This window comes from Rhamphochromis longiceps, linkage group LG13, assembly GCF_057381845.1.
Source record: "Rhamphochromis longiceps isolate RC_006_pf linkage group LG13, R_longiceps_female_GT1.1, whole genome shotgun sequence".
Lineage (NCBI taxonomy): Eukaryota > Metazoa > Chordata > Actinopteri > Cichliformes > Cichlidae > Rhamphochromis > Rhamphochromis longiceps.
In genome coordinates, this window is record NC_140569.1 from 22,347,619 (window position 1) to 22,372,913 (window position 25,295).

The following is a 25,295-nucleotide window of genomic DNA, read 5'->3' on the forward strand; positions in this document are numbered from 1 at the left end:
TGACAGTACTCATTTGATAAATAATCACAGAGAATTAGTGTAATCATTGAAGCTTTTCTTTGGATTGATAGAGGGTGACCTTTGCCCCTGACATGAGGGAATGCTTTGCTGTCTGCCGGAATCTAATCAGAGGTCAAAGTCTTCGCTCTGGATGACAGAGTCAGTCGGGGCAAAGTGTGTTTTTGTCCCTCACAGTCTAAGCTCTTCCCATCCTGTTACTGACGGCTCACTTCTGCTTGGATTGTTGCCACTTCGACACCATGCTGCTTCGGACTGTTGTCCTGCTCCTCCTCTGCCTGTCCACAGGGACGTGTGCCACTTTAGGCTACTACCAGACTGACGCAAAGGAGGACGGAGGCCCTGCTGCTGAGTCAGTTGTCGCTGCCGAAGATGCCTCTGTTGACGTAGCCAAAGAAGGTGTCACTGCTGTTGAAGTAGGTGATTCATCTTCAGCTGAGGCAAACGCAGGTAACAGCGTTTTTGGTGACAAACCGCTGCGTGAAATAGGTGTGAAGGGTAGCCAATCAGGTGACAAACATGAAGAAGATGTCCAGGTGGTAGCAGAAGGTGCTACAGTCAAAGAATCAGTGCCAGGCAGTGATGGGCCTCCTGGAGACAGCCCTGCTCTGAAAGCTTTTACTAAAGAAGCTAAGAGCCTGGAACAACCTTCTTCTGGGGAAGAGGCGAATGAGATCAGACCAGTTCAGACAAACAAGTCCCAGAAAACAGCACAGGAACAAGAAGACAGCAGCTGGGGCCTCAACTCTATTAGAAATAATTTCCAGACTGCGCACGGATACTTCGACTCCCTGGTGGAACTGGTCGGTGGACACAATGGTGTTTGTGAGTACCGCTGCAGAAGATATGGTAAGAATCCATCTTAAAATTCTCTGTTCAAGTTCACCGGTCTTTAAGGGATTTTGAGAAGAGTTTTTACACATTGTTGTTTTTAGCTTCCCCCCAAAAAATGTTTCTGACCCTCAGCAGATTTTCAAATGATTACTGTGTTTTCCACTTCCAATATGCTTCCTTAACTAGATATTTTTTGGTTAGTTCAACTTTTAGATCCGATTCCACTGCTATCAATCAATCAATCAATCAATCAATCAATCAATCAATCAATCAATCTTTATTTATAAAGCACTTTTCATACAAAAAATGTAGCACAAAGTGCTTTACATAGTTAAAAGCAGCCCACTCCACCCTCCAACTCACTCCCCGCACTCTCATTAACATAAATGATGTGAATACATACATATCTTCCCCCCCCCCCGCCCACCCACACGCACACTTAATGTAGAGTAAAAATTGGGCTGGGTTCACATGAGCCAAGTGAGGAAACACTATAACAGGGAGCCGTCTGCACCAAGAGCCAGTCACAGACCGCAGCCTCCAGGCACACAGCAGGAGGGAGGCAAAGGAGCCCCCCAGCCAGGCTGAGAGGACCCCCAGAGACCCAGCAGCCACGGTCAATCACAGCCCCGGTGCAGAGAGCCCCCTCCGAGGAAACACTGGAGATATGCCACAATAGGCTATATACAGGGTAAAATGATAAAATAAATAAGAACGGGTTACAATATAAATATAAATATAAATAGAGTAAGAAGATTAAAAAATGGATAAGAATAAAATCAATAAATATTAGGTAAAGCCTGAATTAATAATAAAATAACAGGATAGAATAAATAAGCATAAAATAAATAAACGTTAAGTAAAAGCTAAATTAAAAAGGTGGGTCTTGAGCCTGTTCTTAAAAACATGTACGTTCTCTGCGGCCCTGAGCTCCTCCGGCAGGCTGTTCCACAGACGAGGACCATACCACTGAAACGCTGCCTCTCCGTGAGTATGTGTCCTGACTTTAGGGACAATCAACAGGCCAGTACCAGAGGACCTCAGGGTCCGCGAGGGTTCATATGGTAAAAGCAGATCTGAGAGATAAGAAGGCCCAAGACCATTAAGACATTTAAAAACCAATAAAAGAACTTTAAAATCGATCCTGAAACACACGGGGAGCCAATGCAGCGATTCTAAAACCGGTGTAATGTGGGCCCGCCCTCTGGTCTTCGTCAGCACACGAGCTGCAGAGTTTTGTAAAAGTTGTAAAGTTGAAATATTCTTCTTAGGAAGACCAGAGAGCAGGGCATTACAGTAATCAATACGACTGGTAATAAAAGCATGCATCAGCATCTCTGTGTTGGCCTGAGAGAGAATAGGGCGGACTCTGGCTATATTTTTTAGATGATAAAATCCAATTTTGGTCACATGTTTAATATGTGGGATAAAACCAAGCTCAGAGTCAAAAATAACACCCAGGTTTTTCACTTGTAGCGAAGGACATAGTGAAAATGCCTCTAATTTAGACAAGAGTTTCTCTCTCTGAGCCTCAGGACCGACGATCAGGGCTAAAGTACTTCTTTATTGATCCAAGATAACATGCCTGGGCCTCAGGCTTCTTATACCGAAACCTGAATGCATCTGTTTATCAGTGGGAGTTTAGCTTTCCCTCGTCTCAATCATCCATATACATGTTCTCAAACAGAAGGTATATCTTATCTGTGAAATGATACACACCTGAGGATGAACAGGAGCAACTCATGAAATTTGTTTGCTAACGCAGTCAAGTTCAAGACCTAAATGAAGCTTCCATGTTTTCTCAGGAGAACTTCCTCAACCTCGTCCTGGCTTCCAGCTCTCAGAGCCCAACGGCTGCAGCACCTCTCTGGTGGGATTCCAGGTGAATGCTGCTGTAGGTTGCCTGTTCATAGCACCAACAGCTTTCAAAGCAATATCATTAACAACCTTAATGGCTGTAAAAGCCACATGTTCGGTTTGAGCAGACTGTGCTGACACAATCTATCTCTGACAGCTTGACCTGGGGATCCCTGCTATGACAAAGTGCTGCAACCAGCTTGACATGTGCTACGAAAACTGCGGTACGAGCAAGTACGACTGTGACTCCAGGTTTCGCTCGTGCCTGCATGGCATCTGCTCTGACCTTAAGAAGAGTCTGGGGTTTGTTTCGAAAGTGCAAGGTGAGATATTTAACTTTCCCCTCTTCCTGCCTGTGCATAGCCACAAGTTGTCAAAGAAGAAAAAATAAATTAATCAGCGTCCCTCCTCTCTCATATTTTTTTCTCCTAGCCTGTGAATCGATGGCAGACGCTCTCTACAACACAGTTTGGACTCTTGGTTGCAGACCTTACATGAACAGCCAGAGGGCAGCGTGTGTCTGCGAGGGAGAGGAGAGGGATGAACTGTGACACAGAACACTATGGACATCATCTGTGTGCTTTTGAAGACAACTAACAGAGTCATATTTTCACACGCATAGCGTGCATTTATAGGCTTCTTTTTTTTTTCCTTCATAGACGAGATGCCTCACAAGAGCCCTCTCAAGATTCAGAGGCCAGAGATTGAAAAAGACATAAAAGAGGAATTTAAGTGAACAATTTCTTTGGATTTATTCACAATTGTTCGTGCATATTCACTCGCCATGCTCCTCATTTTAGGCCAATTGACTCTATGACTCCATTACCATAAATTACTTGATGACTCCAAACAAAGTGTGTGACGGGAAGATAGAAAGGATACTGTCACCGGATTAATTTCCTCTAGACAGAAAGACACCAGATAATTACTGTGGTGCTCAAGGCTCCTTGTGTGCTGCTATCTTAAATTTGTCAAGCTGCTCAAACCTTAAGTCAGTGTCATGTAAATCTAATGCCTACTATGTTAATGCTTGATGTAAGTTATTTGCCAGTTATTTGTTATGTTTATGAATACATTAAAGACTAATTGCAGCTAAACTGACACGATTAACTCCAGATTAATTGTCGGAGTGATGAAGCTTATGCATAATTTCCAGACGCAGGGTTCTGATATTTCTTTCCCAGCACACTGTGATGTGTGGCGTGCTCCTCATCGATTACACCAAGCAAATGAGTCAGAACGCATCTTATAGATGTTTTAGATGGGGTGGGGGGTTTTTTAAGTTGGAGATGGGGTGAGAAATAAACCACTTCCATAAATCCACTAAGTCTCTAAGCTGTAATCAAGCCTGGGAAATGCCTGAAAGTGTGACCCAGAAAATCATCTCTCATGTTGTAGCTGTTATGAGTGATGTGTGGCGCCTTTCTCGCTTTTTAATCGAAATGTCATTCACTTTAAGGTCAGCATAATGTGCTGCAAGTCCAACAGACGCAAACTTGTTATGATGTGTTAATGAGAATAAAAGTTATCTCCAACAATATAAATAACAGCAGAAGGAGGATATACTGTATACACATATATACAGTGCGCTTGGCTTCTTTGTGTCTATGTCTACATTTATTTACTCTCTGGATTACCAGATCAACTGAACTGGACGATTCCTTTTTAAAGGGGTTCCATCATGCTTATGTCCATCTCTATATTTTTATTTTTGGACTCTACTAAAGCTGCTCAAAATTATCCTTATTCATCTTACAACTGGCCTTGGTGCCAATTGTCAGTTCAAGCTGTTTTAACTCCTCTTTCTTTAAACCATCTTTTTTCTGCTTGGCTTCTTCTCAAAAAAAAAAAAAAAGGTGGGTGTAGAAGGTGGGTGAGGTTTTCTTATAGCCAGAGCTGGGTATCCCTTTCTTTGACATCTTACAAATTACAAGAGTACAAAACAAGTCTGAAACTGAATGTTCAGCACAGTCTAAGATCTGAGCTTTTGGCTCATAAGGATTACGTGCACAAACACTGACACGCTGACTTTATTATCTCAAACTCTACGCATGTTTAATCTGGAAAAGCACCACTCAAATAGTGTACGAATGACAGAAAGTGAGAAAAACCATAAAGTGTTCACTTCAGTTTAAATGCAACTGTGCTGATTGTTTAATTTCATGGCTTTTTTGTTGATGTTTGTGTTGATAGCATTGTATAATTGCCATGATTAAGGCAGGATAATGATGGGGCCTGCGCTCAATGCGTGCTGCTCCTGAGGTTCATCCGTCTGAACCTCCCGTCGGACGCGTCCCCGACAGCGCTGAGCACAGCGGGAGTCTCCTGCCCGGCACACTAGCACCTGGCAGTGCAGGAACACTTGCTGTAAACAGAGGAATCAAGCTTGTTTTGATATTTTGAGACTGCCTTCACAGTGTAAAGGATTCTTCTAATTCACATGGTCTATTAATACAGTCTTTGCAGTATAGAGCTATGCAGGCATAAGTCCACACACATTCGCCAGCTGGCTCCCAGCATGCTCCTTTTACTCACTCGGTTGTCCTTGCCAATGAACTTGAAGACGGGGACCTGGTAGTGCTTAGAGAGCTGGTCCTTTGACGAGTACTGTGTCATTGTTTCATCAGCAATACATCTGCGTAGGAAGCCAAAGAGAGAAACTAGAGTCACACATGCATCTTAATGCAATAAAAAGAGATCCATAAATGTTTCTAACAAGGCACTTCATTAAGAGATTAGATGCTTCAAGGTCCTGACAGCCTGCCGCATTTGTTGGCAAGCATGAATATAGATTTAGTGATGACCTATTGTGTCTGCAGAGGAAAACTGCATTCACTGGAAAAAAGCGTGTTTCATACATTTTAAAAATTTTGTTTCCATTTTTCTACCCAAAACTATGTGTTGTATTTTTTCTGAACTAGTCAGAGTACAAGACAGAGTGACATTTTTCAGCTGAAAGAGTGATTTCCGGTTGGATAACTGTTGAGCACCTGATGCCAAGAAGACCTTTATAAGACACAGCAGTGGGATCTCATACTGATGAAATTTACTACAATAACTGGAACTCAATGCACTTCTATTGTTAGCAAGGCAGAAACGTCTTTTCTGATAAATAAATAAAGTAAAATCTGTTTGCGTGGCTATTTACACCAGACTGATTGTTTTGATTATTTCTTCAGACATCTATCTGTCTATCTGTCACCTGCAAATGTAAAGACAATTTTTAATTTAAAGTAGATTATTGCATTATATCTTTGGCCAGTAGAGGGCTGCAAAACAGACAGTGATTAATTGAAGAAACAAATAAGGCACATAAATATATACATTATATATGAAATGAAATAACATGAAACCTACACTCACCCATCTCTGATGAGGTAGTACTTGAGGGCCTGGTCAGCTTTGGGCCCCGGTGTAGCAAAGCAGCTCTCCACCAGGGAAGAGAGACCATCCACTCTCTCCTTAGGCTCAACCCCAAAGAAGAGGGAGTCATGCAGGCGGAGCTGGGGTGGGGTGCGGTAGGCCTCTGAAAACTGGGCATCCTTAAAAAGCTCTAAGGAGAAAGTGAAGACCCCCTCACTGTGGCCCTCCAGCTCTAGGGCTGAGTTGCGCTGGCTTGCCTGGTATCCGTCTGAAACCTGATATTCCCTGGGGAACTCACAGGTAACTGGGAGCACCAACTTGCCGGTGCGGACTATTAAGTCCCCGCTGCTTCCTGGGCTGCTCCTTGGGAGACCTGTCACCAGGTTGGTCCCTACAATCTTATTAGCTGTCACCTGAGAGCGAACATGTATATTACATTAATGGGTTTTTCAGTTAGTAACAAGCTTGAGCAACCCATATTAAAGTGCACTGCTCATTTTTCAAAGCCTTCGGCTTACATATTTAACCCAGGGCACATTCTATCAAAAATTCCACCCCAGTTCCTCTGACCTCAACTACTGTGCCACATGTCTTGAGGCTGAAGTTGAGGTTGATGTGTGTGCCATTGGAGACACCCCGACAAGATGAGTTGGAGAGAAAGAGCTCCAGGCCGCCTACAAGGTCCTTAGGAACTGATACTGTAATAGAGCTGGAATCACACTGGACAGGAACTGCAGAGGGGGGAGTCAAAGATATCACAGATTCTTTATAACACTATAAAAAAGAAATCGCCAACTATTACATGGATAAAACAACAAAAAGCTGCTTAAAATGATCTCACAGTTGAGTGATCATTATACAACAACATATGCCACATCACACAGTATGATGCCCTGTGGTGAGAAGTAATGATACAGAAACCAGTAAAAGCAAGCTGCCGAGTTCTATCAGCAGAAAAACAAGGAGCAACTACAGGAGCCAGGATGAGCCATCGAACTACTGACCTTCCAATACGTAGACGACCAGCTCTATCTCCTGAGCCACAGCCGCCCCAAGACACTGCTTCATTCTACCACTAGTGGCCGCTTAACTTTTCTAAGTAGTTTCTACTGATTTATCACTTTCTTGCTGGAAATTTCTGAACATGTGATGCCGTGCTGTTGTTTTTTATGTGTTGCGCAAGGAAAAGAAACAAATTGTCAGTTTTGGTAATTACATCTTATTTCCATAAACAAAGTATTGCTGGCTCCAGCTCCCCCACTGTGAATATCAGCATCATTCCTTTTATGTTTTGGCAAACTGTTGTTCAAGGGATTTAAATCCAAAAGCCTTGATTTTGTTTGTACTCTTTTGACAACATTAGTGCTTGATCACTGAGAAATAAATCAAGAATAAAATAATGTTTACAGGTGAATGTTTTTGCATTCTGACTTAAAAGAACATTTTTTTCTTGATTTATTATCTAGTGAACTGTTAATCAAAAACTTAATCTGCTCAATAAACCATAATAAAAATGTTTTTTTCTTTGGAGTCTTCTTTCATAAATGACAAAAAAACAAAAAAAACAAACAGACAACAGACAATTTTTCTTGATTCTCAAAAAAGGCTCTCTAGAAAAGGCCAATCATGTTATTCTCTTCAAATATGATTATAGGTCGTCCCTGACAACAGTAATAATAAACCTGAAGAAATGCACTCACCTCATATCTCTGCTGAAAAATCAGATGAGATAAATCCAAACATTTATCTTCACGGCTGCTTCTTTTTTTGCCCGATTGATTACCTATCACTGATATCTACCTTTTTTTTCTCACTCACACACGCACCTTGACACGTGCGCTTGTCCTCTCCCAGCTCCAGCCCTCTGGGACAGTGGCACTGATAGGAGTCCAGCAGAGCGGAGCAGCCATGACTGCAGCCTCCATTGTTAACATGACAGCCTGCTATCTCTTCAACACAGAGAACAGGAGAGTATTTGGAGGTGTGTGTGTGTGTGTGTGTGTGTCCAGTTTACTCATCTCTGTACAACAAATACACATAAGTGCACGCCTGTGCTTGTACCTCTACAGGTGCGTCCATCCTCATCCAGCACACGGCCTCGTCCGCACTCACAGCGCCAAGAGCCTTTGGTGTTCACGCATACCTCTGCACAGCCACCGTTGCCCTGATCGCATTCGTTCACATCTGAGCACACACACACAGGTTCAGATATTAATATCAGATGAGTTTCGTTTTAAATAACTGAGCAGCAGATGGGTAGAGTGGAGTGTATCACCTTGAGGCCATCCACTTAGGAATGATACATCAACTTTAAAGGACTTTAAACCTGCATTTATAATCCTGAGAGGCCCAGTAAAGAAATAATGATGGATGAAATAAAAGTGTGCGGTGAAACAAAAGTGAGAGTGCAAAAGAGCGAAGAAAGAGTGAGCCAAAATGAAGAAATGAGAACGTAATTACTGAGGTGAGGACTGGCAGATTTGGTAGATGGATGAATAATGAGATTATGGTAAATTTCAAACTGGCCAGGCTGCCCTAGCATGCCTGTCAACCATCATTAAGCCCCGGTATGCCACACACAAACACACACACGTACACCTGCAGATGCTCACCTTGAGCGTATACCATAAATCAGTATTTTAAAATGTTTGATTGCTTCTGTTGCTTTTTTAAATCAGGCTCTGCTCCTTAAAATAAAATAAGCTTTATTTTAATATTAATATTCTAAAGACGTTGTGATAGGCTCATTAAAAATAAGTAATGAACAGTGAAAATAGTTAAGAGAAAGATTACCAGTTGAACGATTTGGGGATATGAGTGAACCAACACACAAGACAAGACTTAAATATTAATATATTCATATTTGTATACTTTATACCTTGGTATACCAATCTCTTTGTGAATGAATGTCTTGTACAAATGATCGTGCTATAGGTGATATAAATACATAGAGCAGCAATCGTCACCCTACTTGCCACTGGATATTACGTTGGGTAAATGAGGAATAACATAGGAACAGCTTAATTAGAAAATAAAACAGTTGCGTGAACCGACTGCAAATCCAGCTGGATTGATTTTTCTTGTTGTTTTCCACGAAACGTTTCCAGCCTATCTGTCTTCCGTGTTCCCTCGCTTATCTCTGTCTGTTGCACAACTTATCTGTCTCCTCCACTTCCTCCCTCTCTGCATGTCTCACCCAGGCATGTTTGTCCGTCTGGTCCCAGGACATTTCCAGGGGCGCAGCGGCAGTCAGACTGCGGACACGTGGGACCCGTGCAGTCGGCCTCATCGCAAATATCGTAGAAATCTTTGCAACACACAAAAACAACAAAGTCAGGCTACTGAAAAAAGCATCTCACGAACCAACAGATGTCACATCCGACGTGCTCACTCACGGCCACAGTACACATGGAAGCAGACTGACGGCCTTGGCAGGCGGTACACAAAGTATCCTCCAGGACAGGCCTTCACATCCACGCTGGCGTTCCACTGGCAGCAGTTGTTGCTGAAGCTGGCGCAGACAGGCAGGGTGATGATGCCCTCATGGAGCTTTGGGTGGCTGCCATTGAGCCAAATGGGGGCGTGTGTGCCACAGTGATTCTCGGAGATGCAGAAGGTGGGCATGGCATCCCCGGCCATGCCTGTGAAGCGATACCATTCACCGGAGACGTGGCTGTCACACAGGGGCACGCCGGATGACTGGTTGACGTGGTAGTCTGTGTTCCTCCACGGTTCGTTCAAGCTGATGTACGCAGAGCAGGGGTCCAAGACTGAGGCGGGGTGGTGGGAAGGGAGAAAATAAGCACCACATGATTAGATCCTTAAAAAGTAAGATAAATGTGTTTAATATAAATCATTTAAACTGTAAATGATGAATCATTGAGAAAGAAGTTTGGCATATAAAGGCTCAGAAAGAGGCTTTGGTGCGTGCTCTATTGTATATTTGAATTCAAGTTAACACCATTAGGTACTTTGCCCACTTGACCATTTGTTACCATGAAAGCTTTGGATTGGCCAGATAGATGGAAACAGCTTAATTGGACTAAAAGCCAACAAGCTGTCCTCAAAGGCCTCTTTAGCCAATGAGTTCTGTCAGTGGTGACTCTTTTCACTACTGCCAGCAGAATCAAGAGAGAGCGACTGAACAGGGAGAATAAACAAAGTGCAGGAAAACGATCAATAGTATTTCCCTTCTTCATGCCCTTTTTAACAGTGTAATTAAGGGGCAGACATAAAACAAAAGGTGATAGCATGAGGGAGTGGGCAATGAGAGGAAAAGAAGGGTTTAACAGACAGTATTCGCAGGGCTGAATAAGCAGACAGATCATGGAAGTGCTTTGTGTGTGACACCTGACAGAACGAAGCTCACCAGAGACGTGAAGGCAAACACATACAGTACAGTGCAGACTGTGCTATTTGTCTAATTTTGTGACTATATAGGCCTCCGCCAACTAATGGACAGTACATCTTGTCACCACGCTGCTCAAGTAAAAGCAGACAGATCAATCCGCAGTCTGAGTCTTCTGACAGCATTAATGGCCATTTCTGAGAGACGTACGACTGACCAAATGTGCCCGGCTCCAACAGCACAGAAGGGGCAAAGGACATAGCTGACTCATGCGGATGTATGCTAATGGGAGCATTAAATCTTCCAGATAGGGCATGAATAACTTAATAAGGCTTTGGGGAGAATATGGAGCCATGTCTGACCTGATCTTGTCTGTACAAATGAAGATGAAGAGCAACAGTGCACAAACTTACTCTCTTTCATATCACTTTTTTTTTTGTTAAAGGTTACAGCTAGTGATATTTTATTAATGTGGACAAAACAAGAATGACCTGATCACTCTAACAACTTCTTGTGTGGCCAAAGCCCGACATTGTTTATTGCTCTGTGCCTGGTTTTCCAGTAACACTGCTAATCTGCTTAAAAACTCACCAGAGCATTAAATGTGTATAAATCCACATAGTACCCAAAAACTGCACTTATCTGAGCTTTTCTTTAGATTTATGTAAAAACTACAGTAATGCTTTTGGCAGCTTGACCATTAAATTTCACGTTGCTTTTAATCACAGTAAAAACGTTTTTATAGTAGACATACCTGCTTATTTTGGACGTAAGTATAAAAAATTGCATAATCCACTTACCTACACCTGCAACTGCAAGAATCTCCAGCGCCAGACCGGTAATTACCAAAAAAATCATGATCTGCTTTCTCGCTGTTGGTTAGAAGATCCAAGCTCAAGCCTGAGTGTGTTTGTGTATGTGCGGCACTTCTGATTCATCTTTTTGAGGAAGTCTGTTTTTAATAGTCACCTCTTATCTTTGTCAAATTGTCATGTCCCTCTCTCACCTTGAATCCCTGACCTTCTGCTCCCCAAATCCAGTAACAGGACCATCCTCCCATTGTTTCCATCAGAAAACTATTTTTACACTGCACATGCCTTTAAAATATCCAACACATGTTTTCTGACTGGAGCTTGAGACACGTCTGTCCTTCCTTTCTTCCTGATTTAAAGCTCGTTGAAAAAACGAGTGATGATCTAATCTCGGTTTAACCAATCTGATTAAACTGCTTAGCGTCCCGCTGAAGCATCTTTCACTTCAAGATGGTGACGGCGAGGTTTGCACACTCAAATTTTAGCGCAGCAAGACCTTTGATGAGGACAAACTGATCCAGCAGAGTCGACGTGTGCTCGTAGGTTTTTCAGGCCGCCAGCGGAGGTATCTACAGCTTTGCCCTTTTCATTTAAAACCTGCAGAAGCCAACCTGAGGCTTGCAGTTTTTGTGTCTCATTATGTAATTAAGTCAGTGGAGACATTAATCCATGAGGTAGTTAGAAGAAATGAGTCAGAACACTTAGCTCTGTAAGTAAGATGTCGTTAGTCCTCCTGGCTGCAAGTCTCTGGGGAACAAATAGACTGAATCAGCATTGTATTTTAGAACAGTGCAGGAGTTTCATAAATTATATGTTTATATGTATTATAAAACCTTATTTGCTCCTTTATGTAATGCTCTTAATTTTTCCTATTTAAAGGCCAGATTTTTAGGCTTATATGTGGACAACTGAGTCATAATCTGAATAAGTTACTATAGTTTGACTTCTTCATGACTTTGCTTAAAAGGATTGCTTTTGCCTTAAGGATCAATGCTTTCTTTTAGGCTTGATTTTTAATATTATGGCGTTAAAGAGGGTGACATGATGGTGGTTAGCACGGTCATTTCACAGCAAGAAGGTCCGGGGCTCAACTCCAGGCTGGGCTTTCTATGTTGAGTTTGAATTTTCTCCCCGTTTGTGTAATTCTTTCAAGGTACATTGGCTTCTTCCCACAGTCCAAAGACATGCATGACGTTAGGTTAACTGGCGATTCTAAATTCACCGTAGGATGGATGAAGCAAGCTGAGTAACTGATGATGAATGGATGAACTCCATCCATGGATGCAGATGAGGAGATTGGTGACTCGTCGAGGGTGTACCCTCCCTCTTACCCTATGACAGTTGGGATAGTCTCAAAACCTCCCTACGACTGTAAAACGAATAAGCAGAAGATGATGATAAGGAACCACACACCTCTGTGAGTTGGTCAGTTTTGTTAAAGCTGCACTGCCGGATCCAGTTCCTGACACTAAATCCCATTTATGATCCTTTAGCTGAGATTGACCTGTTGGATTTTTAACTAAATGAGCAGCTAGGTACTAACCAGAAAGGTCATGAAGATTAGAGATCACATTTAGTTTGCTCTCAAGACAATTGTGACAGCTCTAATGATTCATTTGGATGAATTTTTTTTCTTATCAAGATGTTTTGCAAAACTATTGAGACCATGACCTTAGCTGTATTTTACTTGTGAGCAGACAGGAAGTTATATGTCAAATGTCAACAACTGACCTCACACTCACATTGGTCACTGTGAGTGTTTTTCTGCTGTCATTAGCATTTAGCTTAAAGCAGTGATGCACCCAAGTGTAACCACACAGCGATATGGCTCATGGCTTTTCTCGGGTTATTCAAGGGAAATGATTCCTTTTCTGCTCTAATGATCAAAATAAGATTGAAAAAGCACCAAAAATAAAAACAAGAGTGTGTTGATTCTCAGATCTATCTCATAGGATGTCCTGTGCAGGAAGGGCTGAAGGCCAAGGAAAGTCTGGGGAAGTCATCGAGACCTTGGAAAGCTTCTTGTAAACATCGGCAGCGTTACACATTAATCACAAATTTCAACCGGACCACTGGTTCCAAAAACTGGATAAGGATTTTATTGATAATTGAATTACATTTCTCTTTTATACATATTTCATAAATGATACAGGATTTTACATTTTCTTTCCTTTTTTTTCCTTTTGTTTTTTTTTTTTTTTGCCAACATTACAGCATCATGTCAACAGGAGAAAAGAAAAAGTAAATAAGAGGTCAGAATGAAGTACGAGATCATTTTCAACCCAATAATCTGCTTCATTCTTCAGGCATTTTAAACAAATCTTATTGTAAGTGCTCACACCCACGCAACAAAGAAACAAAACAAGAAATTCAGAACATAACAAATTCAAAACATTGTAATAATGTGACTTTGGAGAAGAAAAAAGGCTGGGGGTTGATGAAAAAGAATAACAGGAGGGATACGAACCGGAGATAGCCCCCAATAAGCTAAGAAAATGCACCTGCCACTTTTACTTTGGACTCCAAGACGAGAGGTCATAAAACCTCTTTTATAGGTGGCTTTTTTTCCATTTATTGGGGAGCTGAGGGAAGGGATTTAAGGGAGTAAACAAGGTGAAGATGGGCTTTGAGCATTTGGTTGGCCTGGATTTAAATCAGATTTGGCAGGGCAGATTCTAAAGACGCAACCCCGCCTCGCTGCCCTTTATAACTAGGAATCTCTACAAACAACGTTCTTAAATTATCTTTGCAGTTATTTTGATAAATCATCGTTTTTTTATTTATTTTTTTAACATATTTCCCATGTAAACATACATTCATGCAACACCCTCTTTAGAATAAAGTTTCCCTATATTTGATATATTGTTTTAAAAAAAAGTTTTAAAAAAAAAGGCAATAAACGGTGGATGGCATGAAAAAAGAAAAAGGAGGCTGTGACGATGATGATGATGATGATGATGATGGAGTTGTTGTGTAGAAACAGCAGAGGGGAGGACTCACCTTCTGCAGAACATCTCCAAGGAAACACCATTTTCTCTGTGTGTGTGTGTGTGTGTGTGTGTGTGTGTGTGTGTGTGTGTGTGTGTGTGTGTGTGTGTGTGTGTGTGTTCAGGACAGACAAATTTAAAGCTGATGACGGCCGTAAAACGGGATGAGAGCCAAATTGATTTTTAGCGCCATTGACAAGCGGCAAATAGGAGCAAAGGACTCATGAATATGGTGATGTGCACTTTTGCTCTCTGTGCACTAGACATGCAGGTTCAAACAAACACTCATGTACACAGACACACACACACAGCAAAAAATTGATTTCCACTTCCACAGAGTGAAATTTAACCCTTCTTTGTGGGAAAAAAAAAAAGACAGATTAACTTTCTCTTCTTATAGTTTTTCCTATCATGTATCATGTTGCCGTTCACCAAATTGCTACATTGTCAAAAAAGTTTAAATAATTAATGATCCAAAAGGCACCTTTTCCCTGGGAGGTAAAACACACACACACACACACACACACACACACACACACACACACACACACACACACACACACACACACACACACGGTAACAGTTTCGACTAAAAATCCTGCCTTGAGATCTGCAGGTCTAACCTTTGATTTGACCCTAAAATCATGCATTTTAATATAAAATCTGTATTTTAACACAAGCATCTCATCAGTAGGATTTTGCCAACTGTTCACACACAGGCACAGGATGATCTGGAGCTGAAGTCCACGTGTGCCTCCCCTCTGCAGAAGTGAAGATAACTGGCTTTGAGAAGCTATAGAGATGATTATGGGGGGAAGAAAAGGCCACCAATCCTCGGCCTGAACATAAATTTATATGTGAACCTGGCAAAGGTTTATTCCATGACCATCCCCCCTAAATAAAAATGGACAACATAAATATATGGCTTGTACAACCTCTGAATAAGACTTCAGCTTGATGTGGATGACTCTTTAGCAAATGTGCAAAAGAAAGGTGTCCAATTAAGTACAAAATTGCAATAATGCTCCTACACATTCACAGATTTCTACTGAGGGCATACCACAGCATGCAGTCTACCCCGCCTTGCCATCAAGGGAGCAGGGAGGGAGGGGCATTACAGCAGCAGTGGGAGGAGAACACTCTGGATTTGTTTCTGAATGAGAAAACCTCTATGACTTCAATGCCATGACACTTGTTTTGTTGTTGGATTGAGCTTTTATTTTGTGATTTCATTTGGTAAGAGAAAGAAAAAAAAACACAAGATGGCAAGACAATGGTTACTGAGCTGCGGGGAGTTTACTAAAAACCTCTAGCTATTAAGAAAGTTTTTGTAGAAGCCAGTTCATCAAGTGTATTACCATGCTTGTAAGTTTGTCTGAGGCAATGATCGGTAAAGATTTCAACCTTGCCGTTATGTTAAGCGTTTCTACAGCAATTGCTGCATTCAGATAATTAAAGAAGTCAAACAGCACCCTTGTATTTGGATTCCCCCCAATCCCCTTGGCAGCCATGCAGACGAGCCTTACATCCACCTTGAATGCTGTTATTGTGGCACATACAGTGTGCATTTGCCATGAAAATGCATAAAAACTGGTAGCTTTATGTATGTACTGCATATAGGGCGATGCTTTTTGTGTGTGTGCGTATGCGACTAAGTGTGTGTTGGACTGTTAGTGGGCTTCCTTCATGGCAGGAGATCTTTATAGAGGGTGTAAGATGAGCTGTTTGATGCCAAAAAAAAGAAGAAACAAAAAGAGGTTTGTTGTATGAGAGCTCCTCCCCCCACTGAAAAAACTAGCCTCTGGTCATCTGGTTTATTTGATTGTATACATATATATTCATATTTTTCCATAACAAATATACTATGGCTTTCAAAATAAAAAGTGCCAAAATATTTTTATCATTTTTTTTTCTTTTTGTTTTTTTGGAATAAAAGAACACACAGTGATGTTGTTGTCGGTAGTACTGTCATACTTGCGCAGGCTGGGCCGCTACAGGGCGTTAAAACAGGAAGAGGATATGAGGCGTTTTCAATCCTGCATCCTGCGAGTGGAGACGGACTCCTGACGAAGGAAGGTCAATCTGTGACAGCTGTCCGTCGCCTGGAGGAGGCGCGGCTCCGAGAGGGAGAGGCAGCAGGAGTCGGCCACAGGAAAAACGAAGGTCTTCCCGATGGTGTGACTGCGGTCGGGATTTCTTGTAAACGTGTCCTCGCAGCCTGCCCCGTCCAAGAGGAGGCGTGTGTGTTGACAGTTTGACCACTAGAGATAGAAGGACTGCGCCGCCGTGGTAACCCGCAGGGCAGCCAAGGTCAGTGTCCCAAGGTAGCCTGAAAGTCCTGCCAACACACACAGACACACACACAGCTGCCCCCGCTGCGTGTTCCTTGTCGTGGAGTGTTCTACAGGTGTAGTAATTCCCGTTTCATCCCTGGAGTTACCTGCCGGCTGTCCCTCTGGAGACTTGAGGCATATCCATTGTGGCCAATTTAATGCTATCGTCATCGTCTTCCTTTTCCATCATCCCCAGCATCCATCAGCTGTGAGACGTTTTCAGTTCTTGATGTTCTCACCATCCTGTTTTTTTCGCCTTTTAGCAGTTTTTGCTTGCAATTCCGACTCAAGGTTCCAGTCGGGAAAAGAAAAAGAAGAACCCAAAAAAGAAAAGGAAAAAAAAAGGAGAAAAAAACCTCCGTCAGAGAATAAAGGGATGGGATTATCGGGTGCGGGAGGGATGCAGGGATAGGGGACTCTAAGAGAAATGGATGGGAAAGAGGGAGGAGGGAGTAGGACAGCAGAAGAGAAGAGGAAAAAAGTGGGTTGCAGGAGCTGAGCGAGGGGGAGGTCACTCTTCCCATCAATTTTTGCCGTCGGTGAGTTGCTGAATCGGGAGCTGGAGCTGGAGCGGGTCCCGTAGACGCTTCAGATCTAACTCCACCTGAAGAGGATGTAAAGTGAGAGAGGAAAATGAGGGAAGTGAAAATTCAAATAAATAAATAAAATGTGGCGGGGTGGTACAAAGCCGCATGTATCCACTGGCACAACAAATCCGAGAGCTGAACTGCAAAATGCGTGAATCCCCAGTGCGACTGCAGCGCTGGTTTTACATTACAAAACACCCAGCTTTCAACCGAGCAACTATACCTCAGCGATATCATCCTTCAGCTTGTTGTACTTCTCAATGTCGAAGCGTGTCCTTTTCACCCCCTTGTGGAAGAACAGCAGATACTGCCTGTCTCTGGCGTCGGGATAAACGTACTCCTGCAGGTTACAGAGACACGCAGTCAGAGCTGTGTGTAAGAGGACCCAGTTTATCAGAAACCTTCCATCTACTCATTTCTATAGGAGTGAGAAAGCCAACATCAAATTGGCTCCATGTCCTTGGATTTAAAAATTTATGGTAATTGTATAAACGCTGAACACATTTCTGAAGGGCGACGATGTCACCAGGCTTTAAAAAGTTTTTTAAAAATCCATTAAATTTCCCAAGTGTGATGATTTCCTGGGTGGGTTCTTAACAGATTTTCGGCATAACTGGCCTACAATGAGTCACACTTTTTGGTACAGCGAAAGCACCCAAAACACAAGTGTGGAGACTAGAAAAAAGGCTTTCAATACGATAATATGAATAGATCGATTCTATTTCCATGCTTTTTGTCAGGCAACAGTGCACGATTGTTAATTAACAAAACAAATCAGCAGGGAAAAGGAGTAAATCCACATATTTGATTAGGTTCTATCAAAGCTGAACTTTTTTCTATTATAAGTGACTTCAGTGGTTATCAGAATGTAAAAATATTTAACAGGAACACTGCCTGAATGCATATTACATCCGTTTGAGCTTGTCTTTGGATGGCATTTCCATAGATCGAGAAAAAAGAGAAACACATCCAAGGCACTCCATTCGCTTCATGCCTTCACTCTCATGATACAGGTTCTCAGATTTAATCCACTGCTTTGCAGCATTCAAACCATTATTAGGTTTGAATTATTAGGTATACAGATTTCTCCTGGTTTTCCACCAGTATGAATCTTCAAACATGGATGCTTAGATCATGTGATAACAAGGTGTAAACATGAAAGCTAAGGCCTTTACATCTTTATCCAAGTTTGAAGACTGTGGTCTTACCTGACGTGTTAGAACGAAGTAGGCATACATGGCCATTGCAGTGCCGTAAGTGATGAAGTAGGTGACCGGCTCCATGATATCCCAGGAGTACTCCCACCAGGTTAGCCTGGCCAAGATACCAAACTGGGTTGCCATATACGCCATGCCACCCCACAACACCCAAGTGGTGCGTCGCTCTGCCTTCTTATTCAGCTCCTCCTTCACCTGCACAGGAGATAATACAGAAACCGCACATGCGTTCACAAGCGGAGCACATAAAACTATTTTCCATTAGGTCAGTAATTCCCTTCAGTACACAAGTAACAACTGAATAACAACATTTTAGTTATATTAGCCATGTCGTGTGAATTGTGACTGGGGTGATATGCTATACTAGTTACATAACAGCTTCTTGTCTCCCATGAAAAAATTTAATAAAAGCATGCAGGTCACTTAATTTCAAGTTCCCTGATGTTGTGGTGAAGGTTAATCGTCTTGTAGCAGCACAAATTTCAATATTACAGCACTCCAAAACACGTTAAGAGAGTTAGACCTTCTCTAGGGGGCGGAGTTGTGAGTTCAGGTCCTCCAGTCGTCCAATTAGCTCACGCTCTTTGCTAAGTTGGTGCTCGTCGATGCGCAGCGTGGTATAGAGCTGCTGCACCAGAAACTTGACATCGTTCAACTTTTCCGCCTCCTCGTGGGGCAACAGCTCTGAAGTTAAACACACAAATGCAAATAAATAAACAGGCTTCCCACATGCTGGCAATAAAATCCTGACTTCCTCTTATTGGTGACGCCCCCTAAGGCAGAATTCAGACAAGAATTTCAGGCTTCAGTGGTTGTGCTTCTTATTATGCTAAAGCACCTATCACCATGATCACTGCAACCCCCAAAACACCTGTCACACCCACAGTCGCAGCGGTACACGCCATGATTGAAATCTGCCTAACAACGAACAGCAGAGGCTTCGCCGGTTCTCACCTCTCCTCGGTGGCCGCACGAGGTGTGTGGTGTCGTTAATAACGAGCTTGAAATCATCCAGCAGCAGGATGTCTATTCCTGTGGAGGAGGCAACCCTCGCCCCATCTGAAGAGAAAGAGAAACGGGGAGAAAATAAGAGAGGGCTTACGCAACAAAAAGGTACTGGAACTAAAGGTTATGAGGTTTTGTTCACTTGTGTGTGTGAGCATACCCATAGAGTAGATGGCGACCCGGTCGATGCCTCTGTCCTCTGCCTGGAGCTGTTGGAGGAAAACTCCCACACAGTCGCTGAGAGGTTTGAGGGTGAACTGACAGCGCTCTCGTCTGGACGGCAAACTGACTGAGATCACCGGCAGCCCGTTCTGATACACCACCGTCACCTCTGTAGGGGTCGCGAGTAAGAAAACAGGGACGGGTCGAACGTCACAAAAGCAGTAATCTTGCACAACCTCAATGCCCAAAAAATTAGGATGCTGAGTAAAATGGAAGTACATACAGAATGCAATGATTTACAGTATGTGTGCAGTTTAGCATCATCTTGCTGAAGTAAACAACAACTTCCCCGGATTGGAGCACATGCTCCTCTAAAACCTGTGTATACCTTTGAGCATTCATAGTGCATTTCCAGATGCGCAAGCACTAACTCCCACATACCATCAGAAATGCAGGATGAATCTCTGCATGATATTATATACTGCAGATGATGAGATATCGCAATTTCACGCTGAGGAAAATTATTCTGAAATTTGTAGGTGCAGTTCTTTTAAGGACTCATTAACCTCTTCTGAGAAACTCAGCCTCTCTGAGATGCTCTTTTTATGCCCAATCATGTTACTGACCTGTTGCTAATTAGCTGAAGAATGCTCCTCCAGTTGTTTTTTTTAGTACTACTTACCTTTCATGGGTTTTGTTGCTCCCATTCGAAATTTTTTCAAGACATTTGATATGTTTCTATGACGTATTGTGAATAAAAATATGGTTTCATGAGATTTGCATCTTTGTCCCAACTCCTTTGGAACTGTGGTTATAAAATGAGGTTACAGAAAGGCTAAGAAGCGTTAATGAGAAGCAGGAGTCTAGTTATTCTTGGTTTACTTTGCATGGCTCACTACAAAACATCTAGATGATACCATCTGTGGCCTGATTGATATATTGGCATTAAACAGTTTGCCCAGCAAAGTAGTGGTATGGAGTCAGAGTTCTGATACTAAGTATCTAATTAACTTAAGTGCACTGCTATAAAACTTAAACAACTGGTCCAACACATGGACACAGAAACCTTGGGAAAAAAAAGGTTATCTAACAAGAGCATTTTGTCTAACTGCTCACTGGACTGTGGTTCAGGGCGTCACAGTAGCCCTAACTGGGCGCATCACAACACTAAACATAAAACTCAGTGATCGTTCATTAAACGTTAACAGATCTTGCCATATTGGAACACTGGCTCCATTTAACTTATCCAATAAGACGCTGCAGTCAATGTAATTCATCAACAGTTATTTATTGGCTGAAATTATCTGGTACAAATTCGGAGGCAGTGTAGGGGTGGGTTCCCACAGACAGGATGCTTTGACTGGACGTGTGCATTGACCAAGTTGTGATTAGGAATGGTATTCGATAACTGGTTCCAATTAACGATCATTTCCAAGTTATTGTAAATGCATGCATCCAAGCTTGGTTGTAACCATCAACAATGACGGCATGTCAATGAAGATCTTTTTTTAATAAGATAGTAAAATAGTTGTACTGAGAGCTGCATTAATAATTGAGTCTATGCACATTGCTGTCAAAAAATTCTTATTACTCTCAGTACCTAATTTTTGGTTTAGCACATCTAATATTTGTCAGTAATCAACACAGGACTAATAGCTACTAAAAGACATACACTGCTCGCTGCGGTTTGCCAAAATAAGCCCTATTCAGGCCATCTGTTCTGGAGAATCGATACAGCCTTAACATTGCGAACCTGTTCCTCACAGGACTGCCGATGATTCTTTGAAGCCAACTATTGATGTTTCTTATTCCCACATAAAAGCCTGAAAGACTTCTAAATCATGCACGTGTGGTGAGGCTGAATTAAAAGGCCTCGAGGTAAACACCGTAGTTTATTCATTCTTTGAAATTTTTTTACTTTTCATAGCCGAGAAAAAGATGGAATCACTTAGTGTACCTGGGACTGAGTTCAAGTTTAGGATTCTGTGCGTTTTCGGTGCCATCTGTACACCCTGCTTTTTTCTTCCATCACTTTTGTCCCAAACAGCTGAGCCCACGCTCGGCTCACTGGCACTCTCTGCTAATATAAGCCTGTAATATGGCTCTATTGGTCCATAACCAAACTACTGTTGTATTGAGCCTGTGCAGCTTATACCATTATCATGCTGAGTGGCCTCTAAAGACAGACACATGAATCAAGGCAGGGGGCTGCAAGCCCATAGGAGATATGATCCGAGCCTCCTTGTTGCTGCTGCACCCAAAAACCTCCGCCTCCTGCACAGGCCCACTGCAGTGAATCAGCAGATATCTGCCCAGGTCCACACCAAGAAATGAAGGACGCTCAGCTGGCACAGGCAGCGCCAGCCGGGCTTCTTTTCCAGGTGTCACGTTTAAAAGACACCAAAGGTTCAGACGTTTCATTTTAAGACCGTTTCTTCATTACAGTGATACTTTGAAACGTTGCCCCGAGTGCCCCCCTCTGCCGCACACGTTCCCTTTGTCCTCGTTTATCCTGTCATCGCAGGAGCATTGTTAAAAGCGCAAAGACCCCGTGTCTATCTTTACTACAATCCTACAGCTATTAAGGCACGCTTTTAAATGAATTCAGCCTGTTCTGCAGTGCTGCTCCCTTTCTCTTCCACCCTCTGTTCACACTCTCCATCACTCCCGCCTCTCACACAGACAAGCAGATGCTACCCCGAGACTGATTCCACATTAATGACTTCTGCCTGTTAACTCCAAATGAGCCTCTACTCTCCGATTGATGCAGAATTTCTCGCATTGTTGTTTGGGGTTTTCTCCTTCGTTTGAGAAAAAAAAAAAAAAAAAAGGAAGGGAAACCTCTCATACAGCTACGAGTGCTGCATCTGGATTTTTGCTGGTGAGAGTGTCAAGTTAACGATGCAGTAGGAAGGGAATACTTACCCTCTGGAGCTGCAGAGGAACACAACAGTCTCTGGCCGTGCCATGAGGGGGCGCCCCTCCAAACCTGCAGATAGGAGGAGAAAGTGGACCAAACTCATTACTTTTTGCCTTTTCACTGTTTGTTCTCACCTGGCATGCTTCTTTCACCCAGCCACAGCTGCTGCTGCTGTAGATCAGCGTGCAGCACCCAGCAATATGAAACTGCCCTAATCAATGCCACTTACTTCTCTAATTGTTTATTTCCGAGAGTGTTGTGTTACACAACAGGGACCGCTTTCCCATTTTCAAGAAATGCTCCCATTTGCAGACAAGAGCCACGCCCGAGTAGGACGAATTAACCGATTTAACTGCGGCTTTCTTGTCACAAAAATACTTCTGAGTGTTCATATGTTTCAAATTACTGGCGGGACATCATCCAGCCCAGGGCAAATGGCAGGCGGGCTGCTCTTCTCATTCTTAAAAAACAAAAACAACAAAACAAATGAACAGATGAAGATGAGACATCAGGAAAAAACAAAACCAAAAAAAACACCTCTGGGGACTCATAACTTCTGGATAAACCAATTGTGACTGTACCACAAAAATGCTCAGTTTTCTGCACTGTCCCTGACATCTGGGGCCCAGATCTGTGCAACTTTTAGGGTTGCATATAATTGTATACAATGTGTACAAGTATACAATGTACTGATGCGCTTAATCTGTGTACAACCGTTGTAACATCAGATCTACGATACACCCACACTCTCTGACCCTTACTGATCCAAACCACAACAGCAGAGCTTCAAAGCTCTCTCAACTGCACTGATAGTCACAGAGTGAAAAGATATCTCACAGGAGACGTGTATCTGTGCATCTGTGCATCTGTGTGCGTATACTTTCACTGCAAACAGATCCTTTCTAATTCTGTACAGCCGAGATAAACATGCTCCATTTACCAACATCATTTTTAATCCTGGACAAAAGCAAGACGGCAGCAAAAAGAAGTCAACGGTCCAGATAATAAAGCCTGATTTTATTATTAGTCAGCAACACAATTATCCCAGGTCTGTCTGCAATAAGGCTTTCCCACAGATTCTTTAAGTATTTACAAAGCTTTACACTGTTGTTCATGTTTGACACAGACGGCCTGTGTCAAAAGGTTTCCTGTGACTGACAGAAAATAAACTCGTATATAAAAATAATTCTGTGAGCAGTTGGGCCTCTTCAAAGGAAGCTGGCTGTAATCCGACCACCAAACTGAGACACAGAAACTCAAACCCAGGCTTGCTGTCAATCAGTGACTGCGACTGCCAATCAATCAAATGCACAGAATGATGTTGATCTGGATAAAGGATGGAGAAGGTGTGAGAGTAAATGCCAGCACTGCAGCACCTCCTCTCTCTCTCTCTGTGTGTGTGTGTGTGTGTGTGTGTGTGTGTGTGTGTGTGTGTGTGTGTGTGTGTGTGTGTGTGTGTGTGTGTGTGTGTGTGTGTGTGTGTGTCCTAAATGAGAATACCAATTGCCAAGCACCAAGTAGAGCCCAAACAGTGATTAGGTTTCTGATCAGATGACATGCTGAGAAAGGGCTTTTGGCTGGAATAACTGCACAGTCTGCAGAGAGCACTCCAGCACTGCTTTGCTCATTCATTAACTTCAGCTATTCGAAAGCCAGGAAGATTTCACGGAGATACCCACAACAGCGTCATCACCAGCCCACGCACCCGCTGGCACAAAGCGCCATCACAAACATATGCAAATATGGCACGGGCACACGTGCACGTCGATCTGTGGAGTGACATGTATGCGTGGATATACCTCTGTGTGCTTGCAGGTGGCCGTGTGTGTGTGTGTGTGTGTGTGTGTGTGTGTGTGTGTGTGTGTGTGTGTGTGTGTGTCCAACCCGTCTGTTCACCAGCCTGTTTGTCAGCGGTAGTTGCAGTTGCAGCTGCAGCGACTGAGCAAAGCTCCCGCGCCTCCACTCCCCTCGGCACGCAGCCACTGAAACGCTGCCTGCAATATTTAACAGCGTAGCAGCAGTCAACAGCACAGCAACCTTGGAATCAATGTCACACACGGCGAAGGGAAAGGGGGAGAGACAAAGAAAAACGGGCTGAGGAGATGGGCAGACGGGCCACGAGAGAGGGGGAAAGAGGTGTGGAGAGACGGGGAGAATGAACGTGAGGATAAATGGAGGGGTGGCGGGGGAGCAATGGAGATAAATGGAGTCTGGAGTAAAAACGTGCGAGTCACAAGCGCGCTTGCGTTTCTGACCATGTGCTGCATACACTGTACCCTGCAGCAGACAGTCCCTCCCCACCCGAAACGTGACTGTGGAGTGTGTATGTTTGGCAGGGATGGCGGTAAGAAAGAGAAGGAAGACGAGGGAGGGAGGGAGACGGAAAGAGAAAAGCTATGAGTGAGAGGAGCACGAGAGGGGAGGGATGGGGGGAGTACTGCTGATCACTGCAGTAAAGGAATCCCTCGTCTAGAAAGGGGGGTTGCCCCTCGAATTCACCCTCCCTCCCTAACCGCCTCCATCTCTGTCCGACTCACACAGAATCGTGATGTGCAGGTTCTGATCTCCTTCAACTCTCATCAGCACCGTGCTCTATAACCACTGCTGCTTTTTACCACAGTCCATATGTGCACGTCTACATTTTGAGTGTACTAAATTCACAGCAAGCAAACAGAGACCCAGAAGATTACATAATAAATTCCTGTAGAAGATTAAAAAAAATGTTGATAACAGGAAACAGCTGTGTCTTTCCCAGCTCTCGTATTACACAGCAACAGTGAAGAGGCATGAAACCGATCTGCAGCGAAGATAAATCATCCTCACAGAGAACAACTTCACATACAAGCGCCAGG

The 25,295-nt window shown here is 43.0% G+C and overlaps 3 protein-coding genes across 6 annotated transcripts in view; 1 reads left to right on the forward strand and 2 right to left on the reverse strand.

Annotated features, from left to right (window-relative positions):
• The first annotated feature begins 131 nt into the window (after window positions 1-131).
• Window positions 132-4,268, forward strand: pla2g12b (phospholipase A2, group XIIB). Of its 2 annotated transcripts, none has more exons than XM_085428465.1 (4): window positions 132-867; window positions 2,658-2,734; window positions 2,867-3,032; window positions 3,142-4,267. In XM_085428465.1, the coding sequence occupies exons 1-4, from the start codon at window positions 261-263 to the stop codon at window positions 3,258-3,260; spliced, it is 969 nt and encodes a 322-aa protein (XP_085284591.1). In that variant the 5' UTR covers window positions 132-260; the 3' UTR covers window positions 3,261-4,267. The 2 variants fall into 2 exon arrangements, with proteins under 2 accessions (XP_085284591.1, XP_085284592.1); XM_085428466.1 differs by having other exon boundaries at window positions 204-867; window positions 2,658-2,746; window positions 3,142-4,268.
• Window positions 4,269-4,319: 51 nt separating this feature from the next.
• Window positions 4,320-11,348, reverse strand: oit3 (oncoprotein induced transcript 3). The gene is made up of 9 exons (XM_085428458.1): window positions 11,221-11,348; window positions 9,468-9,842; window positions 9,269-9,379; window positions 8,134-8,256; window positions 7,899-8,021; window positions 6,643-6,803; window positions 6,073-6,485; window positions 5,245-5,344; window positions 4,320-5,074 (listed from the first exon to the last, which is right to left on the reverse strand). The coding sequence occupies exons 1-9, from the start codon at window positions 11,276-11,278 to the stop codon at window positions 4,922-4,924; spliced, it is 1,617 nt and encodes a 538-aa protein (XP_085284584.1). The 5' UTR covers window positions 11,279-11,348; the 3' UTR covers window positions 4,320-4,921.
• A 2,841-nt stretch (window positions 11,349-14,189) lies between these two features.
• mcu (mitochondrial calcium uniporter) overlaps window positions 14,190-25,295 on the reverse strand; it is a 62,168-nt gene continuing 51,062 nt past the window's right edge. For all 3 annotated transcript variants that reach the window (XM_085428464.1, XM_085428463.1, XM_085428462.1), the window contains 7 exons: window positions 22,449-22,512; window positions 19,522-19,692; window positions 19,311-19,415; window positions 18,880-19,040; window positions 18,348-18,551; window positions 17,363-17,479; window positions 14,190-17,156 (listed from right to left, as the gene is read on the reverse strand). In XM_085428464.1, the coding sequence (XP_085284590.1) occupies window positions 17,076-17,156; window positions 17,363-17,479; window positions 18,348-18,551; window positions 18,880-19,040; window positions 19,311-19,415; window positions 19,522-19,692; window positions 22,449-22,512 (903 nt within the window). In that variant the 3' untranslated portion in view covers window positions 14,190-17,075. The remainder of the gene's footprint in view (window positions 17,157-17,362; window positions 17,480-18,347; window positions 18,552-18,879; window positions 19,041-19,310; window positions 19,416-19,521; window positions 19,693-22,448; window positions 22,513-25,295) is intronic.

Coding starts and splice junctions, on each gene's coding strand:
- oit3 (XM_085428458.1), bottom strand. CDS start 11,278: ATGATTTTTTTGGTAATTACCGGTCTGGCGCTGGAGATTCTTGCAGTT. Junction 9,380..9,467: donor CTTCCATGTGTACTGTGGCC/GTGAGTGAGCAC, acceptor TGTGTTGCAAAG/ATTTCTACGATATTTGCGAT. Junction 6,804..7,898: donor GGACAAGCGCACGTGTCAAG/GTGCGTGTGTGA, acceptor CCCCCTCTGCAG/TTCCTGTCCAGTGTGATTCC.
- pla2g12b (XM_085428466.1), top strand. CDS start 261: ATGCTGCTTCGGACTGTTGTCCTGCTCCTCCTCTGCCTGTCCACAGGG. Junction 868..2,657: donor GTACCGCTGCAGAAGATATG/GTAAGAATCCAT, acceptor ATGTTTTCTCAG/GAGAACTTCCTCAACCTCGT. Junction 3,033..3,141: donor GTTTGTTTCGAAAGTGCAAG/GTGAGATATTTA, acceptor TTTTTCTCCTAG/CCTGTGAATCGATGGCAGAC.